At 37.1% G+C, this 25,003-nt stretch overlaps 1 protein-coding gene across 1 annotated transcript in view; it reads left to right on the top strand.

Annotated features, from left to right (window-relative positions):
- The window catches only part of KLF8 (KLF transcription factor 8), a 78,684-nt gene extending 55,197 nt beyond the window's left edge, over nt 1–23,487 (top strand). The window contains exon 6 of the mRNA XM_057718436.1: nt 21,475–23,487. Within this exon, the coding sequence (XP_057574419.1) occupies nt 21,475–21,656 (182 nt within the window). The 3' untranslated portion in view covers nt 21,657–23,487. The remainder of the gene's footprint in view (nt 1–21,474) is intronic.
- The last annotated feature ends 1,516 nt before the right edge of the window (nt 23,488–25,003 follow it).

Here is a 25,003-nt window from a genome sequence, read left to right as displayed (position 1 = left end):
CTTGGTCAGCATGTGTGGGGCCTGGCATCTTCCCACATGCCTGGAAGAGGCTGCCAGTACCCACTTCTAGACCCCAGGATGGTGGCAGCAACCCACAGCCACCCCTGGAGCTCCTGTGGGTGTTGTCCTTTTGCTTGGGAGTGCTCACAGGGATAAAAGTTGTTATGGTTGTCCCACCCCCTCCTTGTGCGCCTCCCAATAGTGGTGCCTTGCCTCTCTTGTGGGCCCAGTCTTCTTCCTAGTACACCCTCATCTGCCACAGCCCAACCTCTTCAGGTTGTTTCCACACCTAACGCTGGGCCTCTCTCTGGGACTGACCTTTGGAGTTTAAGCTTCAGCACCTGAAACTCCCCCTCACCAACAGAAGAATTCTTCTCCATTTTGCCTTCCACAAACTGATTGCTGCTTTCCCTTTTTAGGCTCTAAAACTCTCCCTCCATCCAGTCTAATTTCTCCAGTGGTGAGGAGCCTTCCCAAGGTGTGGGAACCTTTCCTCCTTCATAGCTCCCTCCCCGGGGCACAGGCCCTGTCCTGATTCCTTCTTTTTCTTTTTCCTTTTGTCCTACCCAGTTATGTGGAGGTTTTCTTGTCTTTTCAGGCATCTGAGGTCTTCTCTTGGCACTCAGTAGCTGTTCTGTGTGAATCTTTCTACTCATAGATGTATTTTCAACATTTCTGTGGAGGGAGGTGAACTCTGCTTCCTACTTCTCTGCCATCTTGGTCCCGGCTCCTCATTGTAGTTTTGATTTGCATTTGTCTAATAATGAGTGATGTTGAGCGTCTTTTCATGTGCCTCTTGACCACCTGTATGTCCTCTTTGGAGAAATGTCTCTTTAGGTCTTCTGCCCATTTTTTCATTGGGTTGTTTGTTTTTATCATATTAAGCCGCAGGAGCTGTTCGTAAATTTTGGAGACTATTTGCTTGTTGGTCACACCATTTGCAAATATTTTCTCCCATTCTGTGGTTTGTCTTTTTGTTTTCTTTAAGGTTTCTTTGATGTGCAAAAGCTTTTGAGTTTAATTAGGTCCCATTCATTTACTTTTTTTTATATGAACTTTTATTGAGATACAGTTAACATACAATAAACTGCATATATTTAGAGTGTACAATTTGGTATCCCAATCTCCCAGTTCATTCCCCCCCAACCCTCCCCACGTTCCCCACTTGGTGTCCATATGTTTGTTCTCTACATCCGTGTCTCTATTTATGCCTTGCAAACCAGTTGATTTGTATCATTTTTCTATATTCTGCATATGTGTTAATATATGATATTTGTTTTTCTCTTTCTGACTCACTTCAGTTGGCATGACAGTCTCTAAGTCCATCCATGTCTCTACAAATGTCCCAATTTCATTCCTTTTTACAGCTGAGTAATATTCCATTGTATATATGTGCCACATCTTCTTTATCCATTCATCTGTTGATGGACATTTAGGTTGCTTCCATGTCCTGGCTATTGTAAATAGTTCTGTAATGAACAGTGGGGTGCATGTGTCTTTTTGCATTATGGTGTTCTCTGGGTATATGCCCAGTAGTGGGATTGCTGGGTCATATGGTAACTCTATTTTGAGTTTTGCAAGGAACCTCCATACTCTTCTCCATAGTGGCTGTATCAATTTACATTCCCCCCAGCAGTGCAAGAGGGTTCCCTTTTCTGCACACCCTCTCCAGCATTTACTGTTTGTAGATTTTCTGATGTTGCTCATTCTAACCGGTGTGAGGTGATACCTCATTGTACTTTTGATTTGCATTCCTCTAATAGTTAGTGATGTTGAGCAGCTTTTCATGTGTTTGTTAGCCATCCATATGTCTTCTTTGGACAAATGCCTATTGAGGTCTTCTGCCCATTTTTTGATTGAGTTGTTTGTTTTTTTGATATTGAGCTGGATGAACTGTTTATATATTTTGGAGATTAATCCTTTGTCTGTTGATTCATTTGCAACTATTTTCTCCCATTCTGAGGGTTGTCTTTTCATCTTGCTTATAGTTTCCTTTGCTGTGCAGAAGCTCTGAAGTTTCATTAGGTCCCACTTATTTATTTTTGTTTTTATTTCCATTACTCTAGGGGGTGGATCAAAAAATATCTTGCTGTGATGTATGTCAAAATGTGTTCTTCCTATTTTTCCTCTAGGAGTTTTATAGTGTCGGGCCTTACATTTAGGTCTTTAATCCATTTTGAGTTTATTTTTGTGTATGGTGTTAGGAAGTGTTCTAATTTCATTCTTTTATATGTAGCTGTCCAATTTTCCCAGCACCACTTATTGAAGAGGCTGCCTTTTCTCCATTGTATATCTTTGTCTCTTTTATCATAGATTAGTTGACCATAGTTTATCTCTGGGCTTTCTATCCTGTTCCATTGATCTATATTTCTTTTTTTGTGCCAGTACCATACTCTATTGAGCACTCTAGCCTTGTAGTATAGTTTGAAGTCAGGAAGCCTGATTCCACCAACTCCGTCCTTCCTTCTCAAGATTGCTTTGGCTATTTGGGGTCTTTTGTGTTTCCGTACAAATCGTAAAGTTTCTTGTTCTAGTTCTGTGAAAAAATGACATTGGTAATTTGATAGGGATTGCATTGACCATTCATTTACTTTTGTTTTTATTTTTATTATCCTGGGAGATGGATCAAAAAAGATAGTGCTGTTATTTACATCAAAATGTGTTCTGCCTGTGTTTTCCTCTAAGGGTTTTTTAGTGTCCAGTCTCACATTTAGGTCTTTAATCCGTTATGAGTTTATTTTTGTGTATGGTGATAAAGAGTGTTCTAGTTTCATTTTTACATGTAACTTTCCAGTTTTCCTGACACCATTTATTGAAGAGACTGTCTTTCCTCCATTGTATAGTCTCATCTCTTTTGTAACAGATTAATTCACCATAGGTGTGTGGGTTTATTTCTGGGCTATCTAGTCTGTTCCATTGACCTATATTTCTATTTTTGTGCCAGTACCATACACTCTTTTGATGAATATAGCTTTGTAGTATAGTCTGAAGTCGGAGAGCATGACTCCTCTATCTCCATTTTACTTTCTCAAGATTGCTTTGGCTATTTGGGGTCTTTTGTGTCTCTGTACAAATTTTAAGAGTTTTTGGTTCTAGTTCTGTGAAAAATGCCCTTGGTAATTTGATAGGGATTGCACTGAATCTGTAGATTGCTTTGGGTAATATAGCCATTTTGACATTATTGATTCTTCTAATCCAAGAATATGGTGTGTCTTTCCATCTGTTTGTGTCATCTTCGATTTCCTTCATCAGTCTTATAGTTTTCAGAGTACAGGTCTTTTGTCTCCTCAGGTAGGTTATTCCTAGGTATTTTATTCTTTTTGATGTGATGGTAAATGGGATTGTTTCTTTAATTTCTTGTTCTGATCTTTCATTGGTAGTGTATAGAAATGTAACAGATTTCTGCATATTAATTTTGTAACCTGCAACTTTACCAAATTCACTGATGAGCTCTAGTAGTTTTCTGGTAGCACCTTTAGGATTTTCTATATATAGTATCATGTCATCTGCAAACAGTGACAGTTTTACTTCTTCTTGTACAATTAGGATTCCTCGTATTTCTTTTTTTACTCTGATTTCCATGTCTAGGACTTCCAAAACTGTGTTGAATAAAAGTGGTGTGAGTGGACATCCTTGTCTTGTTCCTGATCTTAGAGGAAATGCTTTCAGCTTTTTGCCATTGCATATGACGTTAACTGTAGGTTTGTCATATATGCCCTTTATTATGTTGAGGTATGTTCCCTCTACATCTACTTTCTGGAGAGTTTTTATCATAAATGGGTGTTGAATTTTGTCAAAAGCTTTTTCTGCATTTGTTTTTATTCTTCAATTTGTTGATGTGGTGTATCACACTGATTGATTTGTGGGTATTGAAAAATCCTTGCATCCCTGGGATAAATCCTACTTGATCATGATGCATGATCCTCTTAATGTGTTGTTAGATTTGCATTGCTAGTATTATCTCTGTTTCATTAGGGGGTTTTGTCAGGTTTTTTTTTTTTTCTTGTTTCATTTGAAACAAATTCCTCTGACTTCTCATTTTGTTTAACTTTCTCTGACTCTATGATATTACATGATGCAGTTACCTATTCTCGTCTTGAAGTGGTATTCTTATGTGGGGACATTGCTATGCAGTCTGCATGTGCCCAGTGGCTTTGATGGGAGAGCTAGATATGAAGTGAGTGTGGATCATACTTTCTCCCAATGTGTGCTGGCAACTACCACCTTGTTAGGATGTAGGCCTGGAGATGGAAAGGCCAGAGCCTGCTCCAGGTGTGAGATAGGTCTTTTCCTATGCTCTATGGCTATCACCACCCTATTGACATCATGCTAGGGGCCCAAGGTGCTGAAGCAGAGGCCCTGAGGTTCAGGTCTGAGCTGCTTCCATTTCCTCTCAGTGTGCACTCTCTCCCATGGAAGGGCAATTCCACCCTAGTGGAGAGCAGCACCAGAGTAAGTGCAGGTGTATGCTGGGATGATCCCATCAAACTATTCAGAGCCTCAGGCAGCTTCCAATCCACAGCCTCCACTTGCTCACTGCCAATAGCTTCCCTTGTCCCATTCAGGTGCATGTTCAGGTACAAACCATCTCTGCTTCCTTCAAGTATGTGCACCCCTGCTTCCTAGCAACATCACCTTTGCCTCAGAGGAGAGCAGTACTGGAACAAGAGGAGCTGGAGCAAGTAACAGGTGCAGGTGAGAAATGCTCTGGGATGGTCCTGGCATGCCAGTCACAGCTTCAGGTAGTTCCCAATCTGCTACTTCCTTGCACACACAAGCAATGGCCATCCCTGCTCTGTTCAGATTCTGGGCCAGGACCAAGCAAACTCCATCCCCCTTCCTCCAAAATGTGCACTATACTCAGCAACAGAAATCTTTTCACTAGTGGAAAACTGAGCTAGAGAAAGAGGGACTGGAACAGGCACAAAGTGCAAGCTGGGGTCTGCACTGCGATGGTTATAGGAAACCAACTAAAGCCCCAGGCCATTTTCAATCTACCTACTCTACCTTGTTCCTGAGAGTCAGAAAGCATGTACACTTGCTCTTTACGAGCAGAGTCTTGGCTTCCTACAGCCCTCCAGTAAGCCCCACTTGTCTTTAGACCAGCTAAGGGTACTCATCTTCCCAGTGTCAAACCACAGGGCTGCGATGCCCAATAGGTGGGCTCAAACCTCTCACTTGCTAGGGAGGATCCTGGAGTCTGTGATACACTCGCTTCTTCTGTGCCCCCTACTAGGGGCATGGGTCCCAACATCATTGCTTCTCCCTTCTTCCTGACTCTCTGTGGATCTTTATTTACAGCCTTGTTTATAGAAGAGCCTTTTGGATAGCCTGCAGTTTGTATTTGTCAAGAGTTGTTCCATATGTAGATGTATTTTTGATGTGTTTGTGGGGGGAGATGAGCTTAGTGTCCTCTTACTCTGCCATATTGATCTCCTCTCTAAGTTTGATGTTTTTAGATTACACATGCTGCATGCCTTCCTAATACTGCATGAAATCATGCAGTATTTTTCTTTCTGAATCTGGCTTATTTCACTTAATATAATGTCCTCTAGGTTCATCCATGTTGTTACAAATGGCAGGATTTCCTTTTTTAAAATCTGAATAATATTCCATTGTATGTATTAAACATATCTTCTTTATACATTCATCCCTCAACAGACACGTGGATTATTTCCATATATTGGCTGTTGTTAATAATGCTGAATGAACATGGGAGTGCAGATATCTCACTGAAATAATAATTCATTTCCCTTGGCTATATACTGTGATGTGGGATTGCTGGATCATATGGTAATTCTATATTAATTTTTTTGAGGAACTTCCAAACTGTTTTTCACAGTGATTGCACCAATTTATATTCTGACCAACAGTGTACAAGGATTTCCTTTTCTCCACATCTTCTGCAACACTTGTCATCTTTTGTCTTTCTGATAATAGCCATCCTAATAGGTCTGAGGTGATATCTCACTGGGATTTGGATTTGGATTTCTCTGATGAATAGTTAAATTGAGCATATACATTTTGACTTCTGTATATACCTGTTGACTATTTGCATGTCTTTTATTTGAGAAATGTCCATTCAGGTCCTTTGTCCATTTTTAATTTGAGCTCTTTGGGTTTTTTGCTGTTGAATTGTATCTCTTCATATACTTTGGATATTAACCCCTTATCAGATATGTGGCTTGCAAATATTTTCTCCCATTCCACAGGCTTCCTTTTCACTCTGTTGATTGTTTTTAGTTTGATGGGATCCCTTTGTTTATTTTTTGCTTTTGTTTCTTGTGCTTTTGGTTGTATATCCAAAAAAATAATTGCCCAGACCAATATCAAGAAGCTTTCCCTTGCTGAAGAGCACATTGTTGGTGTAGACATGGTGGTGGAGGGTCCATCCCCAAAAGAAATTGTCAGCATGAGTGGTGGGTGGTGCCACAGGAATGTGCAGCAGCTGGGTGCTGAGTCTCCAGCAGACAGACCCGGGGCAGGAGCATGCAAGGTTCATTTCCCAGCAAGAGCAACATACCTCTGCTGATTCCACACCACTGCTTGGCACAGACCTGGGGCAGACAGTGGCAGCCCAGAACCCAGGCAGTAGCACAGCCACCAAGAGTCCTGCAGCTGCAATGCCTCAACCCTCAGCTCCAGCCTACTTCACATGACAACCTTGCACTGGATCTGGGACAAACACAGCAGAGAGGGGTACATGACCTTCAGCTGCTTCTGAGCAAATCTGTGGACTCCTACACAGACACCACATAGGTTGACTGTGACCACATGGATCTCACTTGCTTCAGCAATCACCTCCTTTGGGACAGGGCACTCACTCTAGGGCAAAGGAACCTGATCAAACCTGACCCTCAATTCTTCTACTCCAACAACTGGGGAGCAACCTCCTCCAACAAGATTGTGACAGCCATAGAGCAAAAAAGGAAGCCCCACCTTACATTCAGCACAGACTCTAGACACAATCACAGCCCCTGTCAAGGGGATAACAGCCAGCACACTCTGAAGAAATAAATGGCTGGCATCCATATCAAAACCAGCCCTCACAAAAAAACATACTGGATACACAGAGTCTACACAGGGAGGCTCCCACATAAAAACACCCCTTCAAAGCCAGAGTACATAACTGATTCTCCTAAATGCAGACAGACAGAGAAAGTTAAATCAAAGTAAATCAAAGTAAGAAGCAGAGGAACTACTTTCAATTAAAAGAATAATAGAAATCCCCTGAAAGAACAAATAATGAAGTAGACCTCACCAGTCTACTAGACCCATAGTTCAAAAAGGATGTAAAAAAAGCTAATGGAATTAAGAAATATTATCAATAGAAATATAGATCACTGTAACCAGGAAGTATAAAAAATAGAGATTAACTGATCAAAATTAGACAATTCAATTGCTGAGATAAAAACCAATCTAGAAGCAATGAATATCAGAGTAAATGAGACAGAAGGACAAATAAGTAATCTGTAAGATAGAACAATGGAAAACACCCAACCAGAGCATCAGACAGATAGACAAATGGAAAAAAAAAGAAAAGAAAGAAAGCAACATAGATATACATAATAATATAAAACATGCCAACTTAGGCATAATAGGGTTTCCAGAAAAAAGAAAAAAGGATCTAAAAGTATTTGAAGAAATTATAGGTAAAAGCTTCCTAAAACAAAAGAAGCAAACAGATATTGAGGTGCAGGAAGTACAGAGGGTTTCAAATAAGATGAACCCAAACAGATCCACACCAAAACATATCATAATTGAAATGGCAATAGTGAAAGACAGAAGATTCTAAAGGTAGCAAGAGGAAAACAGTTACAAGGGAACCCCCATAAGACTATTAGTTGATTTTTGTCCAGAAACATTGCAGGCAAGAAGGGAGTGGAATGATATATTCAAAGTCCTGAAAGGACTTTGCAACCTAGGATACTCTATCCAACAAGATTATATTTCAGAATGGGAGAGATAATTTCTCAGATAAGCAAAAACTAGAAGACCTCAGCAATACTAAAGCTACCCAAAAAGAAATGTTGAAGGGTCTCCTCTAAGTGGAAAAGAAGCAAGAATCTATAGAAAAGGGAAAATCACAGTAGGAAAGGTAAATATATCCAAAGATTGAAAATCACTTAAATAAGCCAGTATATATATATATATATATATATATATATATATATATATATTAAAAAACAAAATATTTTGTAAAAGTGATTATAACTACAATTATCAGCAAAAGGATAAACATGAAAATGTAAAACAGCATATCAAAATCATGAAATGTGGGAGAGGGGAGTATAAAACTGTAGATCTTTTAGAATGTGTTTGAACTTGTATGGTCATCAATTCAAAGCAGGTAGATATAGTTATGGGTCAACATACTTGAACTCCATGGTAACCACAAATCAAGAACATACAATTGATTCACACAAAAAAAGAAAAAAAGAGAAAGGAATTCAAGCATACTACAAAAAATCTTTAAACCACAAAAGGAAAAAGAAAAAGAAATGAACAAAGAAATGAACAAAGAAGAACTACAAAAACAACTGGAAAACAAGGTTTAAAATGGCAATAAATGCATACTTATCAATAAGTACTTTAGATGTCAATGGACTAAAAGTTCCAATCAAAAAACACAGAGTGACAGATTGGATTAAAAAAAAAAAAACCTACAGTATGCTGCCTATAGGAGACTCACTTCAGGGCAAAGGACACACACAGACTGAAAGTGTGGGATTGGAAAAAGATATTTCATGCAAATGGAAATGACAAGAAAGTGGGGGTAGCAATACTCATATCAAACAAAGTAGACATTAAAACAAAGGCTGTAAAGAAAGAAAAAGAAGGACATTATATAATTATAAAGGAATCAATACAAGAAGGAAATATTACACTTGTTAAATACATGCCACCAATATGGAGCACCTAAATGTGTAAAATAAATACTAACAGACATAAAGGGAGAAAAGGACAATAATACAACAATAGTAGGGGCCTTTAACACCCACTGACATCAGTGGACAGATCATTTAGACCGAAAATTCAATAAGGCACCAGAGGTCCTAAATGACACATTAGACCAGCTGGACTTAACTGATATCTACAAAACACAACATCCAAAATATAAAAAGAAACAAAGCATCAAAATACATATTCTTTTCAAGTGTGCTTGGAATACTCTCTAGTATAGACCATATACTAGGTAACAAAACAAGCCTCACAAATTTAAGAGAATAGAAATAATTTCAAGCATGTTTTCTGACCACAACAGTATGACACTAGAAATTAAACACAGAAAGAAAAACAGAAACAGAACAAATACATGGAAACTAAAAATGCTCTAAGATAACCAGTGGGTCAAGGATGAAATCAAAGAAGAATTCAGAAAATACCTCGAGACAAATGAAAATGAAAACACAGCCTTACAAAATTTATGAGATGCAACAAAAGCACTTCAAAGAGGCACATTCTTAGTGATACAGAACTTCCTCAAGGAATAAGAAAAGTCCCAAATAAACAACCTAACCTACCACCTAAAAGAATTTTTAAAAAGAAGAATAAGAAATAGCAAAGTCAGAAGAAGGAAGGAAATAATGAGACTCAGAGAGGAAATAAATAAAATAGATTTTTTTAAATAGAAAAGAGCAATAAAACCAAGAGCTTTAAAAAAAAAAAATATAAACAAAATCAACAGATTTCTAGCCAGGCTCACCCAAAAGAAAAGAGAGAGGACCCAAATAAACAAAATAAGAAATGAAAGTGGAGAAATATCTGATACCACAGACATAAAAAAATTATAAGAGAATACTATGAAAAGTTGTAAACAAAAAAGTGGATAATCTGGAGGAAATTAAATTTCTAGAAACATGCAGCTTGCCAAAACTGATTCAAGAAGAAACAGGTAATTTGACCAGACTAATCACTGGAAGTGGAATAGAATTTGTAATTTTAAAAACTTCCTACAAACAAAAGTCCAGGAACAGATGGCTTCACTGGGGAATCTATCAAACATACAAAGAAGAGATTATACCTATGCCTCTGAAACCATTCCAAAAAAATTGAAGAGGATGGAACAGTCCCAAATTCATTCCCTGAAGCCACCATCACCCTGATACCAAAACCAAAGACACTACAAAAAAGAAAAAAAAAAAAAGACAGAAAATTACAGACCAATATCTTTGATGAATATTCATGCAAAAATCCTTAACAAAATGCTAGCAAGCCAAATCCAACAATACCTAAAAAGGATCATGCAGCATGATCAAATTGGATTCATTCCAGATGGTTCAACATATGCAAATCAATGTGATACACCACATTAACAAAAAGGACAAAACCCACATGATCATTTCAATAGAGGAAAAAGCATGTGACAAAATTCATCACCCATTCATGATAAAAGCTCACCAAAGTGGGTATAGAGGGAACATATCTCAACATATTAAAAACCATTTATGACAAACTCAGAGCCAATGCAATACTCAAAAGCTGAAAGCCTTCCAGCTAAATTCAGGAACAAAAGAAGGATGCTGACTCTCACCAATTCTATTCAACATAGTATTGGAATTTCTAGGCACCACAATCAAACAAGAAAAAGAAATAAAATGTATCTAACTTAGAATGGAAGAGGTAAAACTGTCACTATTTGCAGATGACATGATCATCTATATATAGAAAGAATCCTATAGTCTCCACACAAAAACTATTAGAACTAACAAGTGAATTAAGAAAGTTAGCAGGATACAAGATTAATATACAGAAATCTGCTGCATTTCTTCACACTAACAATGAAACAATATCATTTAAAGTCACATCAAAAAATTTTAAGAATGATGTTAACCTAGGATATGAAAACTGCAAAACATTCATAAAGGAAATTGAAGAGGATTCAAAAAATGGAAAGATATCCCCTGTTCTTAGATTGGAAGAATTAATATTGTTAAAATGGCCACACTACCCAAAGCAATCTACAAATTTAGTGCAATTTCTATCAAAGTACCCATGACATTTTTCACAGAACTAGAACAAAAAATCTTAAAATTTGTATGGAAACAGAAAAGAGCCAGAATTGGCACAGCAATCCTGAGGAAAAAGAAGAAAATTGAGGCATAACCCTTCCAGAATTCTGACTATACTAAAAAGCTATAGGAATCCAAACATTGTGGTGTTGGCACACAAACAGACTTATAGATCATAAATCAATGGAACAGAATAGAAAGCCCAGAAATAAACCCACACACTTATGGTCAATTAATCTATGATAGAGAAGGCAATAATATACAATAGAGAAATAGCCTCTTCAACAAATGGTGTTGGGAAAGTTGGACTGTTTAATATAAATCAATGAAATTAGAATATTCCCTTACATTATATACAAAAATAAGCTCAGAATGGTTTAAAAACCTAAATATAAGACATGACACCATACAACTCCCAGAGGAGACTATAGGGAAAACATTCTTGGGCATAAATCATAGGAAGATTTTCTTAGATCAGTCTCACAATGCAAAAGGAATAAAAGCAAAAATAAACAAGTTGGACCTAATCAAACTTAAAATCTTTTTCACAGCAATGAAAACCATCAAGAAAATGAAAAGACAGCTTATGGAATGGGAGAAAATATTTGCAAATTTTTCAACCAACAATGGGTTAATTTCCAAAATACACAAATAGCTCATACAACTCAATATAAAAGGAACAAACAACTCAATCAAAAAGTGGGCAGAAGACCTAAATAGACATTTCTCCAAAGAAGACATACAGATGGCCATCAGGGACATAAAAAGATGCTCAGCATTGCTAATTATTAGAGAAATGCAAATCAAAACCACAATGAGGTATCACTGCACACTGCTCAAAATGGCTATTATAAAAATTTACAAATAATAAATGTTGGAGAGTGTATGGATAAAAGGGAAACCTCATACACTGTTGGTGAGAATGTAAATTGGTACATCCATTGTTGAAAACAGTATGGCGATTCCTTTAAAAACTAAAAGAGTTACTATATGATCCAGCAATCCCATTCCTGGTTATATATTCAGAAAAGACAAAAACTCTAATTTGAAAAGATACATGCACCCCAATGTTCATAGCAGCACTATTTACAATAGCCAAAACATGGAAAAAAACCCAAGTACCAATCAACAGAGGATTGGTTTAAGAAGATATAATATATATATAATGGAATATTAGCCATAAAAAAGAACAAAATATTGCCATTTGCAGCAACATGGATGGACCTAGAAACTACTATACTCAGTGAAGTAGGTCAGAGAAAGACAAATATCATATAATATCACTTATGTGTGGAATCTAAAAAGTAATACAAAAGAATCTATATACAAAATAGAAACAAGACTCAGAAAACAAACTTATGGTTACCAAAGGGGAAGGGATTATGGGAGGGATAATTTAGATTTATGGGATTAACAAATACAAACTACTATATATAAAATAGATAAGAAACAAGGATCTACTCTATAGCACAGGGAATTATATTCAATACCTTGTAATAACTTGTAATGGAAAATAATCTGGTAAGAAATATACATGTATAAATATAACTTCAAATATACATATTATATATGTATGTATATATATATATGTATATATATATATACACTTACAATGTTGTGTTAGTTTCAGGTATACAGTGAAATGATTCAATTCATTTTGCTCTACACCTGAAACTAACACAAAATTGTAAATCGAGGATACTTCAATAAAAGTAAAGAAGTTTCCCCTGTGTTTTCTTCTAGTAGTTTTATGGTTTCTGGTTTTACATTTAAAATGTTAATCCATTTTGAGTTTATTTTTGTATATGATATGAGATAGTGGTCCAAATTCATTTTTCTGCATGTGGATATCCAGTTTTTCCAACACCATTTATTGAAGATATTCTTCTCCCATTGTTTGTTATAGACATGTTGTTGAAGATCAGTTGACTGTAGATGCATGTATTTCTATCTGAGCTCTCTATTTCATTGGTCTGTATGTCTATTGTTATGTCAGTACTTTACTATTTTGATTACTAGCTTTGTAATACCTTTCAAAATCAGGACTTGCAATGCCTCCAATCTTGTTCTTTTTTATCACAAGTACTTTGGCTATTCAGGGTCTTTTGCAGTTCCACATGAACTTTAGAATTCTTTTGTTTTTCTATTACTGTAAAGAATACCATTGGGGTTTTGTTAGGAGTCACATTGAATCTGTAGGTCATTTTGGGTATTATGGATATTTTAACAATATTAATTTTACCAATCTGTGAACATAGGATGTCTTTCCATTTATCTGGGTCTTCTTTAATTTCCTTCATCAGTGTTTTATAATTTTCTGTGTACAAGTCTTTAACCTCATTAGTTAAATTTATTCCTAAGTATTTTATTCTTTTTGTACCTATTTTGAATTGTATTGTTTCCTTCACTTCTGTTTCAGATACTTTTTTGTGTGTGTTTAGAAACGTGAGTGATTTTTTTTATTTTGATTTTGTATATTGCAAGTTTACTGAATTCTTTAATTAGTTCTAAATTGTTTAGTTCAGTTTTTTGTTTAAAATTTGGGGTTGTTTATGTGTATGATCATATCATCTGTAAATGAAGATAACTTTTTTTCTCCTTTCTGGTTTGGGTGCCTTTCTTTTATTGAAGTGTAGTTGATTTGCAATGTTGCATTAATTTCTGTTGTAGAGCAAAATTATTCAGTTATATATATACATACATTCTTTTTATATTCTTTTCCATTATGGTTTACCACAGGATATTGAATATAGTTCCCTGTGCTATACAATAGGACCTTGTTGTTTATCTACACTATATATAATAGTTTGCATTTGCTAACCCTAAAGTCCCAATCCATCCCTCCCCTACACCCTCTCCCCTTTGGCCATAAGTCTGTTCTCTATGTCTGTGAATCTATTTCTATTTCATAAATAGGTTCACTTGTGTCACATTTTAGAGTCCACATATAAGTGATATCATAAGATATTTGTCTTTCTCCTGTTTACTTCATTTAGTATGATAATCTCCAGGTCCATCCATGTTGCTGCAAAGGGCATTATTTCATTCTTTTTTTATGGCTAATACTCATTCATCTGTCAATGGACATTAGGTTGTTTCCATGTCTTGGCTATTGTGAATAGTGCTGCTTTGAACATAGGGTTGCATGTATCTTTTTGAATTATAGTTTTGTCCAGATATATGCCAAGGAATGGGATTGCTGGGTCATATGGCAACTCTACTTTTAATTTTTTAAGGAACCTCTATACTATTTCCCATAGTGGCTGTGCCAACTTACATTCCCACCAACAGTTTAGAAGAGTTCCCTTTTCTCCATACCCTCTCCAGCACTTGTTGTTTGTAGACTTTTTAATGATGGACATTTTGACCAGTGTGTGGTGATATCTCATTGTAGTTTTGATTTGCATTTCTCTAATAGAGATGTTGAGCATCTTGGATACCTTTTATTTCCTTTTCTTGTAAAATGCTCTATGAGTTCCAGTACTATATTGAAAAGAAATGGGAAGAGTCAGCTTCTTTACCTTGTACTGGATCTTAGGACAAAAGCTTTTAGTTTTTTGCTATTGATTATGATGTTAGCTGTTGTCCTATATGGCTTGTATTGTGTTGAGGTAACATATTATATACCTATTTTTTTGAGCATTTTAATTATGAATGACCCAAAATGTGATCTATTCTGGAGAATATTCCATGTGCACTTGAGAAGAATGTGTAATCTGCTGTTTTTGAATGTAATGTCCTATAGATATGTATTAAATCAAGCTGATTTATTGTGTCATTTAAAGCTTTTGTTTCCTTATTAATTTTCTGTGTGGATGATCTGTCCATTGGTGTAAGTGGGGTGTTAAGTCCCCCAATATGATTGTGTTACTGTCAATTTCCTCTTTCATAGTTGTTAGAATTTACCTTATGTATTGAGGTGCTCCTATATTGGGTGCATATATATTTATAATTGTCATCTCTTCTTCTTGGATTGATCCCTCAATCTTTATGTAGTGTCCTCTCTTGTCTCTTGTAACAATTTTTATTTTAAAGTCTATTTTATCTGATATGAGTATCACTACTCCAGCTTTCTTCTGACTTCCATTTGCATGGAATATCTTTTCCATCCCCTCACTTTCAGTCTGTATGTGTCCCTAGGTCTGGAGTGGGTCTCTTGTAGACAGCATATATATGGGTCTTGTTTTTGTATCCATTCAGCCAGTCTGTGTCTTTTGGTTGCTGCATTTAGTCCATTTACATTCAAGGTAATTATCAATATGTAGGTTTCTATTACCATTTTCTTAATTGTTTTGTTTTTATTTCTGTACGTCCTTTTCTTCTCTTATGTTTCCTGCTTAGAGAAATTCCTTTAGCATTTGTTGTACGGCTGGTTTGGTGGTGCTGAATTCTCTTAACTGTTGCTTGTCTGTAAAGCTTTTGATTTCTCCGTCGAATCTGAGTGAGATCCTTGCAGGGTAGAGTATTCTTGGTTGTAGGTTCTTCCCTTTCATCACTTTAAATATATCATACCACTCCCTTCTGGCTTGCAGAGTTTCTGCTGAGAAATCAGCTGTTAACCTTATGGGAGGTCCCTTGTATGTTATTTGTCATTTTTCCCTTGTTGCTTTTAATACCTTTTCTCTGTCTTTAATTTTTGTCAATTTGACTACTATATGTCTTGGCATGTTTCTCCTTGGGTTTTTCCTGCCTGGGACTCTCTGTGCTTCCTGGACTTGGGTAGATATTTCCTTTCCCATGTTAGGGAAGTTTTCAACTATAATCTCTTTCAGTATTTTCTCAGGTCCTTTCTCTCTCTCGTCTCCTTCTGGGACCCCTATAATGCAAATGTTGGTGCATTTAACGTTGTCCCAGAGGTCTCTTAGGCTGTCTTCAGTTTTTTTCATTCTTTTCTCTTTATTCTTTTCTGCAACAGTGATTATCACCATTCTGTCTTCCAGGTCACTTATTCATCCTTCTGCCTCAGTTAATCTGCTATTGGTTCCTTCTAGTGTATTTTTCATTTCAGTTATTGTGTTGCATATCTCTGTTTGTTTGTTCTTTAATTCTTCTAGGTCTTTGGTAAACTTTTCTTGCAACTTTTCAATCTTTGCATCCAGTCTTTTTTCAAAGTCCTGGATCATCTTCACCATCATTATTCTGAATTCTTTTTCTGGAAGAGTGCCTATCTCCTCTTCATTTAGTTGTTTTTCTGGGGTTTTATCTTTTCCCTTCATCTGGTACAAAGTGTTTTGCCTTTTCATTTTCTCTCTCTTTCTGTGTCTGTGATTTTCAGTTCCACAAGATGAAATACTGCTGATACTGCTTGATTCTGCTGTCTGCCCTCTTGTGGAGGAAGCTGTCTAGGAGGCTTGTGGGTGCTTCCTGATGGGAGGGAATGATGGTGGGTTGGGCTGGGTGGGTGGAGCTCAGTGACACTTTAATCTGTTCATCTGCCAATGGGTGGGGCTGTGTTCCCACCCTGGTGGTCATTTGGCCTGAGGCAACCCAGCACTGGAGCTTACAGGCTCTTTGGTGGGGCTAATGGTGGACTCTAGGAGGGCTCACACCAACAAGCACTTCTTGGAACCCCTGCTGCCAGTGCCCCTGTCTCCTCAGTGAGCCACAGCTGTCCCCCACCTCTGCAGGCAACCCTCCAACACCAGCAGGTAGGTCTGGTTCAGTCTCCTCTGGGGTCACTGCTCCTTCCCCCTGGGTCCTGGTGAGCACACTTTTTTGTGTGCCCTCCAAGAGTGGAGTCTCTGTTTCCCCCAGTCCTGTGGAGGTCCTGCAATCAAATCCCACTGGCTTTCAAAGTCTGATTCTCTGGGGATTCCTCCTCCCCTTGCTGGACCCCCAGGTTAGGAAGCCTGACATGGGGCTCAGAACCCTCAGGACTTCTGTGGTATAACTCTTCTCCAGCTTGTGAGTCACCCACCCAGCATTTATGGCATTTGATTTTAATGCTATTGCACCCCTCCTACCATCTCATTGTGGCTTCTCCTTTGTCTCTGGTTGTGGGGTGGTTTGTTTTTTTTTTTTTTTTTTGGTGAGTTCCAGTGTCTTTCTGTCAATGATTGTTTTGTTCAGCAGTTAGTTGTAATTCCAGTGCTCTTGCAACAGGGAGTGAGCACATATCCTCCTATCCCGCCATCTTGATTCTTCTGCCTTTAATTATGAATGGATGTTGAACTTTTTCAAGTGCTTTTTCTGCATCTATTAAGATGATCGTGCAGATTTTCTCTGAAATTTGTTAATGTGTTTTACCACACTGATTGATTTAAATACATTGGACCATCCTTGCATTATCCCAGAGATAAGTCCAACTTGATCGTGGTCTATAATCCTTTTAAGGTGCTGTTGAATTCAGTTTGATAGGATTTTATTGAGGATTTTTGCATGTGTATTTATCAAGGATTTCAGCATATAGTTTTCTTATCTTGTGCTTTGTTTGGTTTTGGTATCAGGGTGATGCTGTCCTCATAGAATGAGTTTGGAAGTGTTCCTTCCTCTCCCAATTTTTGGAAAAGTTTAAGAAAAATTCGTATAAATTCTTCAAAAGTTTTGTAGAATTCACTTGTGAAGCCTTCTGATCCTGGGCTTTTCTTTGTTCAAAGATTTTTGATTACTGATTCAATCTCTTTATTTGTTATTGATTTATTCAGGCTTCCTATTTCTTTTTATTTCAATTTTTGTAGGTTATGTTTCTAGGAATTTATCCATTTCTTATGTTATCTAGTTTGTTGACATAAAACTGTTTATAATTGTCCCTTATTGTGGAGATCTCATCCACATGAACGAACCTGAATATGAGTGGCATGGCAGAATTAAGGAAATCCACACAAGAGTATAGGAAAGCATGGGGTCAGGGGACTCAAGACCAAGCCAGTCTAGAATCCCAAGCTCTGATTCCCATAGCGTATTTATTGAGAAAAAGCATTCTTGCATTCTAGATTATAAATCATGATAATGGACATCACGAGGTATATGCTTCAATTAGAGAAAAAGGCAGAACACCTTGTTTCTTATGATTACTCGGGGAGATAGTTTATCTTTAACACGGAGCTGGAGCCTGGAGCCATGGGCTATATGACTGCTTTATCTCAGTGATTTTCCTTGAGACTAGTTCTGCTTTCAGAACTGCCTGCAGCCATGTAGCCAGTCATGTGCTCTCAGGATTGTTACTCCAAGTCATTGTCCTCTGTGTCCTCTGTGGTTCTCTACACCTTATGATCCTTTTTGTTTTTGATGCATCCATTGTAATGTTTCTTCTCTTATTTCTGATTCTATTATTTCAATCTTCTGTTACATTTACTCTTGATTCCTTCATCAATTCAAAAATTTGAGTACCTGTATGTGCCAGGCAATCGATTACACCAGTAGCCTTGTGTTCATTATAATCTATTTTGCATATCATGGCTAGATCATTTCAATATTCAACTTTGATCATCACTTTTGAGTTATAAAATGTTTAGTGTTGCATCCATCCCCAGTCATTGCCTTCTGGCAGTGGTGTACCAAGAGGGAAGGGGCAGTGGGAGCTGTCTGTCATAGCCAGAAGGAGTATCTTACCCTTGACTTACAATTGGAACATGATAATAACAAAGAGGAAACTTTTAGTTTATTTTGTTTTAAATTTCTTTATAGTCAGTGCATCCCCTTATTGCCTATATCTTAGGTAGAGTACTCTCACTGCCCCCCTGTTTGGTATGTCACTACATTTCATGCTAAAATCCAAATTCTTTAGTCTGGCCTTTGTAATAGGGACCATCTCATGGAACTTCTGTAAAGATACCCCATGCTTCAGGATGGCTGACCCCATGCATCGTTTATTGTACTTTCTTACCAGCCCATGCCCCTAACTGACTGGGTTGCTTTCTGCCTTCTGTTCTACCCATCTAAAACCTACCCATGCTTCAAGCTTAATACCTTCACACTAGCCCACAGATTATCTAGCCTTGTAACTAGATAATCTTGGATTATTTAGCTTTCTCACATAGCTAATATGTACACCTTATATTATGAATTATTTTCCCTATGTATGTTTTGTTATTCAATATCAGTGATGTATTGATGAAGGTCGTGTTGTGCCATATGAAGTGCATTGGCACAAACAAGAGCCTGTTCAATGATAATAAGAGGTAACAGCTTTTGCAATAGGAAAAATTGGTCTCCTTGCTGAATTCTGTAATCTCTGTATTCTAGCAATGAGCTCTTATCACCACAGGATGTCACTGCTTTACAAGTCAAATTTTCTTCATTTGATTGTAGAGAAGATAAAAATTCTAAGGAGGAATTCTTGAGAGATTGCAGCAAAATTTATAGCAATGTGACAGTTGGGAGGTGTGGAAATGGAATAGAATTATATAGACCAAACTGAAAAATCTCATTTACACACTCTCAACACCATTTGCAGTCTCATTCTCTTTTCCACTGTTAATAATTTGCTGTGTAGTCTTCCAGATCTTTTCTCTTTGTTTGGTGTGTGTGTGAGAGAGACAGAGAGAGAGAAAGAAACAGAGAGAGAGAGAGAAACAGAGACAGACAGATGCAGAGACAGAGAGAGACAGACACAGACAGACACAGAGGTAGAGATGTTTAGGAAATATAAATGGGATCCTACCTACACTCTGTGTGTGTGTGTGTGTGTGTGTGTGTTGTGTAGTGCATAGCCATTCAGTAGCTTCTTCTTTTCATTTTATAACATTTCATTGGCCATCTTTTGTTTACAATACATCCATTTCTATCACATTCTTCTTAGCAGCTAATGCAGCAATTTCTGAATATTGAAATGATCAGTAATTGGCATCTTTAATGCTTGGTATTGTCCACAACTGTGAGTCAGATTGAATTCCATTCTGTTGCCCATTATTTGAAAGCTGTACAGTTACTTAGTAAGTACTTGGGAGGACTGGTAAGTGTTGAGCAGTAAGTTGAAAAACAGCATATGTAAACCAGATTGCCACCAGAATTTAGAACAGCATAAAATAAAATGCCCTGGAATATTTATAAGGAGAAAGGGGAGAAAGAGCCATAGTAAGAGAGACAATTAAAATACCAATGCATTCTGTATGGACTGACCAAAATGTTCATTCGGGTTTTTCCATGAGATGTTACAGAAAAACTCGAATGAACTTTTTGGCCAACCCAATATCTTCATCATCGCTTATTTATGATTATAAGATTATACATGCTTATTGTAGAAAATGGGAAGTAGAGAAACAGATTAAAAAGAAAACAATCATTACCCTAATCATATGACCTTAACTTAACCGCAGTTAATATTTATTTTTTGCTCATATAGCTTCTTACCTTTTTACTTTTAAATTTTTATGATACAACACCATGATTATTAAAACATTCCAACAGTACAGAAAGGTGAAAAGTAAAAAGAAAAAGTCCTCGTCTCACCATTCTCATCCTCATTTTCTGGATATTCACTTACTGTTAATAATTTTTCTCATAATTTACATTTAAGTGTGTTGATATCATTGCCTTTATTCTGAGTATATAAATATGTTATGTGATATATACACCATTATGGGGTCATACTGTGTTAATGTTTTTTATATTACTTTTTTTTCATTTAGTTTTCTACCCAGAGCATACATATTCCATATATAATCCAGGTGCAACCTGGGGATATTGAGTACATAACTATCTCAAAAACGCTTCTCACCCCATTCCATGCCATTGAGTTTCTGATCTATCACAGAAAAAGACCTGGAGTCTTAGCTCAGGACCCATTCCAGTTAATCACACATTCTTCCTCTGTGCATGGCTCTATTTTAGACTATTTGTTGGGAGGTATTAGAGGAGAAAATATAATTACTACCTTGTGATATAGTGGAAAATGTCAAAGATTTGAGAAGCCTTAATAAAAGGTTATGTACTCTTTTAAGAAAGACAAATATTGTATGCTAACTCACATATACGGAATCTAAAAATGGTACTGATGAACTTAGTGACAAGAACAAGGACGCAGATACAGAGAATGGACTGGAGAACTCGAGGTTTGGGAGGGGGCGGGGAGTGAAGGGGAAACTGAGACGAAGCGAGAGTAGCACAGACATATATATACTACCAACTGTAAAATAGTCAGTGGGAAGTTGTTGTATATAACAAAGGGAGCCCAACTCGAGGATGGAAGATGCCTTAGAGGACTGGGGCGGGGAGGGTGGGGGGGACTCGAGGGGGGGGCGTCAAGGAAGGGAGGGAATACGGGGATATGTGTATAAAAACAGATGATTGAACTTGGTGTACCCCCAAAAAAATAAAAAAAAAAAATTTAAAAAAAAGAGCTTAAAAAACAAACAAAAAAACAGATGATTGAACTTGGTGTACCCCCCAAAAAATAATAAATAAATAAATAAAATTTAAAAAAAAATAAAAGATTATGTACTCTTTTATCTTTCCAGTATTCAAAAGTCTCTTTTCTGACTTCTTTGTTTTGTCATATTCCCTTTTTTTTTTTTTTTTTAAGGAGAGAAGCCTTATAAATGCACCTGGGATGGCTGCTCCTGGAAATTTGCTCGCTCAGATGAGCTCACCCGCCATTTCCGCAAGCACACAGGCATCAAGCCTTTCCGGTGCACAGACTGCAATCGTAGCTTTTCTCGCTCTGACCATCTGTCTCTGCACCGCCGGCGCCATGACACCATGTGAGCTGCACAGACTGCACTAGAAGAGCTGCACTGGTCGGTTTCCTGTGTGTGTGTGTGTGTGTGTGTGTGTGTGTGTGTGTGTGTGTGCCAGACAATGAGTTCATGACCATCTTTTCCTCTTTGACTCAGCTTGCCTCTGGAATGGGATTGGAAAACAACTCACTGAGCCAGGCTGACGAGATTGGGGGAAAAGACAGATGATCTTCCATGGGGACTCTTTATATTCCACCTTCATTTCTCCACTGTCTAGTCTCCAATTTTTTCAACCTCCGCATGGGTTGAATTCCAGTGCGGCACCCATGGTTGCCCCTGCTGCCCCTGTTATGAGATAGGACATTTTTCCTACAGTAAGAAAACAGGAATCAAATTCAAGGCTGTGAACAAACATACGCTGCTTTTTGTTCTTATTTTCCTCTTGTTTTATAGAATTCTTATCCATATTTTTGAATCAGTACATCAAAGTGGTTAGTAGTGTCCTAAAATGACTTCTTTCAATTTCCTAGACAAAAGAGGGCATAACATTGTAGTTGGTTGGTAAGATTTACAGGGATTTGGGTCCTGAGTATAGGGCACATTCTCGGTGAATAAGATGAGTCTCATACCAAACTCAAAGGTTTTGTAAATCCAATCCTATTTGTTCTTATAGTTTGGTTTTCAGACAGTGCTGGTGCTTCTTGCTTATTTAGTCCATCAAAGGGAATGAAGGATCTTCTTGTCCTTCTCCTCCTACTCTTCTTCGTCCTCCTCCTTCAGGATTAAAGATTTTGCTGCACAATTACATTCTTTGTTAGGTTAAATTTGGACAAAAAATTCAAAGCACACTGTGACATGCCAGTAGGGTAAAAAGTGTTCCAAGAGAGTAAAGCTGGGCAGTGACAAGAACAAGTAGACCCAAGATGATCCTGAAAACAAATAGAGGGGGACTTTTGTTTAGAGAGGGTATCAAAAATGCTGTAATCACAAGCCTCATTCACATGGCAATCTGTTGAGACAATGTCTTGAAGGGCTACACTGTACTGTTTATTCTTCTGTTTACATAAAGCAACTGTTACGTGCATATTACATGATGAGAAATGACACACTGGGGCCATGTTATACAGAGGTGAGGGGTTGGAAGAAAAACATGTGTTAATTTCATGACATTATTAGCATGCATTCCTATGTTTCAAATGGAATATAAGAGGTTTTTAGTGAAAACTGACAAACAGAAAGCAATTTGATGTGCAACTACTGTGAACATCTAAGCCATTTCTTTTAGCCATTATAGCATGTTGTATAATATACACATTTGGTTACCTAATCATACTGTTTGATAATAGTCTGTGGGACATAAAACCCTCTGTTCCAGGCCCTGGACCTCAGATCTACCTCCACATGGCATATTTCCTCTCCTGGGGTGGGGGAGGGGGCTTTGCATCACTTAATTGTGAACACAGCCTCTCTCCTGGAAAAGGTCGTCTTCATATAGTACCCCTTTTCCTTGGCAGATATTCAACCAGTATCTCTTGAATACTTTAGGTTATTACCTCCCAAGACCACCTATTCTGACTAAATCATAGAATTCTAGCACCAAGAAAGGATCCTATTAACTATCTAGTCCTACCCTTCATTAATATTTTACAGATGAGACAAATACGGGTCAGATTCCTTCCCCAGATGTTTCCTTGAGGCCTTACAAACCTGCACACCCATTCTCCCAGGGATCACATTATTAAACCAAATTAAAGAAAAATTTACATGATTGGTCTCAGTATTTGTCCAATTTTGTATGTTATACTTCAAAGTCATTTACAGTTGACTAAACCATAAGTAAAATGTGCTTGTCATTGATATATAACATTAGGCACACAATTTTTCTATTCTAAAACTTTCTATAATATCTCAGGTTTGATTTACCTCATTTCAAATTACAATGTCTTTCCAGACCATAAACCCTCATAAATTCAAGGACTACCTGTATTTTTCAAAATGATATGTACATTTTTACTGTTTTAGCCTTGTTATTTTGATGTAGGTTTTACCCTGACTTTTGGTGTGCAAGTTCCACACTGTAGACTAATTGTTAAAGCACTAGGAAATATCTAGGGCTAAGGGCCAGTCTGTTAAAGGGGACTTCTATGCAGCTGTAAAACAGATTGTTAAAGATGAATTACCATCATACATAAGTTAAGCTTATAATTGAGTAGTTGATATGATATTTCACAGTACAGTCCAAGGGCTTACCCATTTTCTCCAGAGTTTGGATTTGAGACTCCTTTTCCAGAGTTCATAACTGACCTGTGCTCCTCAGACCTTAGGATCTTTTGCATTGGAGAATAAGATCTACTTATAAATAAAGGCTATCAAACGGAGTGTTGTACTAACTAGGATAATCAGATTAGGATTCCAAATATTGGTATCCCTGACATCTCTAAGCCTTTATTCAAATTTTTTTCCTGCAAAGGAAAGAGGGACTTTGTTAATGCTTTATTAATTGTCTATGGTCAGGAAACAATTCTAATCCTATGTTCATTGCCCACTTCCCTCCAAATAATGATAAAATCTTTACAAATTATTTACATATTCTTTAAGAAATATGTCAACATTCATTAAGAGTATTTCATGGAGTACAGGTACTCAAATACAGTGTAATACTGTACCACACCAAAAGCACATAGAACTTTGCTGAATAGTGAGATGGAGAAGAACTGTCTCTTTTAGGTAGCATTTGGAATTAATTGAATTTGCTGTGCTCACACCAGCAAACCACCATTATGTGGATAGTTGCCTAGGGCATGGAAAATGGCCTTATTCGATAGGGTTGAATAATATCTTGGAATTTGTTGCACTGGAATTCCTCCATTTGTAGATGATTGGCAGTTAAACATTACTATTGATAATTATGATTGGAAAATTCAGGAAAAACTGTGAAGAATATGAATGGCTGAGTACATTAGGTGTAGTGAATTATGCATAAGACAGAAAGTTTGTGAGAATAACTTCTTTTAAAATAAACTTTTTATTTTAAAAAAGCTTTAGGTTTACAGAAAAATTGTGAAGATAGTACAGTTTCCCTATATCTCAAACCCAGTTTTCCCTATTATTAACATCTTTCATTAGAATAGTACATTTGTTGCAATTAAGGAAGTAATAATGATACATTATTATTAATTAAAGTCCAAACTTTATTCAGATTTTCTTCGTTTTTACCTGATATCCTTTCTCTTTTCCAGCATCCTGTTCAGGATGCCACATCACATTTAGTAGTCATATCTCCTTAGGCTTCTCTTGGTTGTGACAATTTCTCAGACTTTCCTTGTTTCCTATGATCTTGACAGTTTTGAGGAGTCCCTCAATTAATATCTGTCC

Source organism: Hippopotamus amphibius, chromosome X (genome assembly GCF_030028045.1).
Source record: "Hippopotamus amphibius kiboko isolate mHipAmp2 chromosome X, mHipAmp2.hap2, whole genome shotgun sequence".
In the NCBI taxonomy this organism is placed as follows: domain Eukaryota; kingdom Metazoa; phylum Chordata; class Mammalia; order Artiodactyla; family Hippopotamidae; genus Hippopotamus; species Hippopotamus amphibius.
The sequence above is the reverse complement of the archived record's forward strand: the minus strand, read 5'-3'. Positions and strand labels throughout refer to the sequence as shown.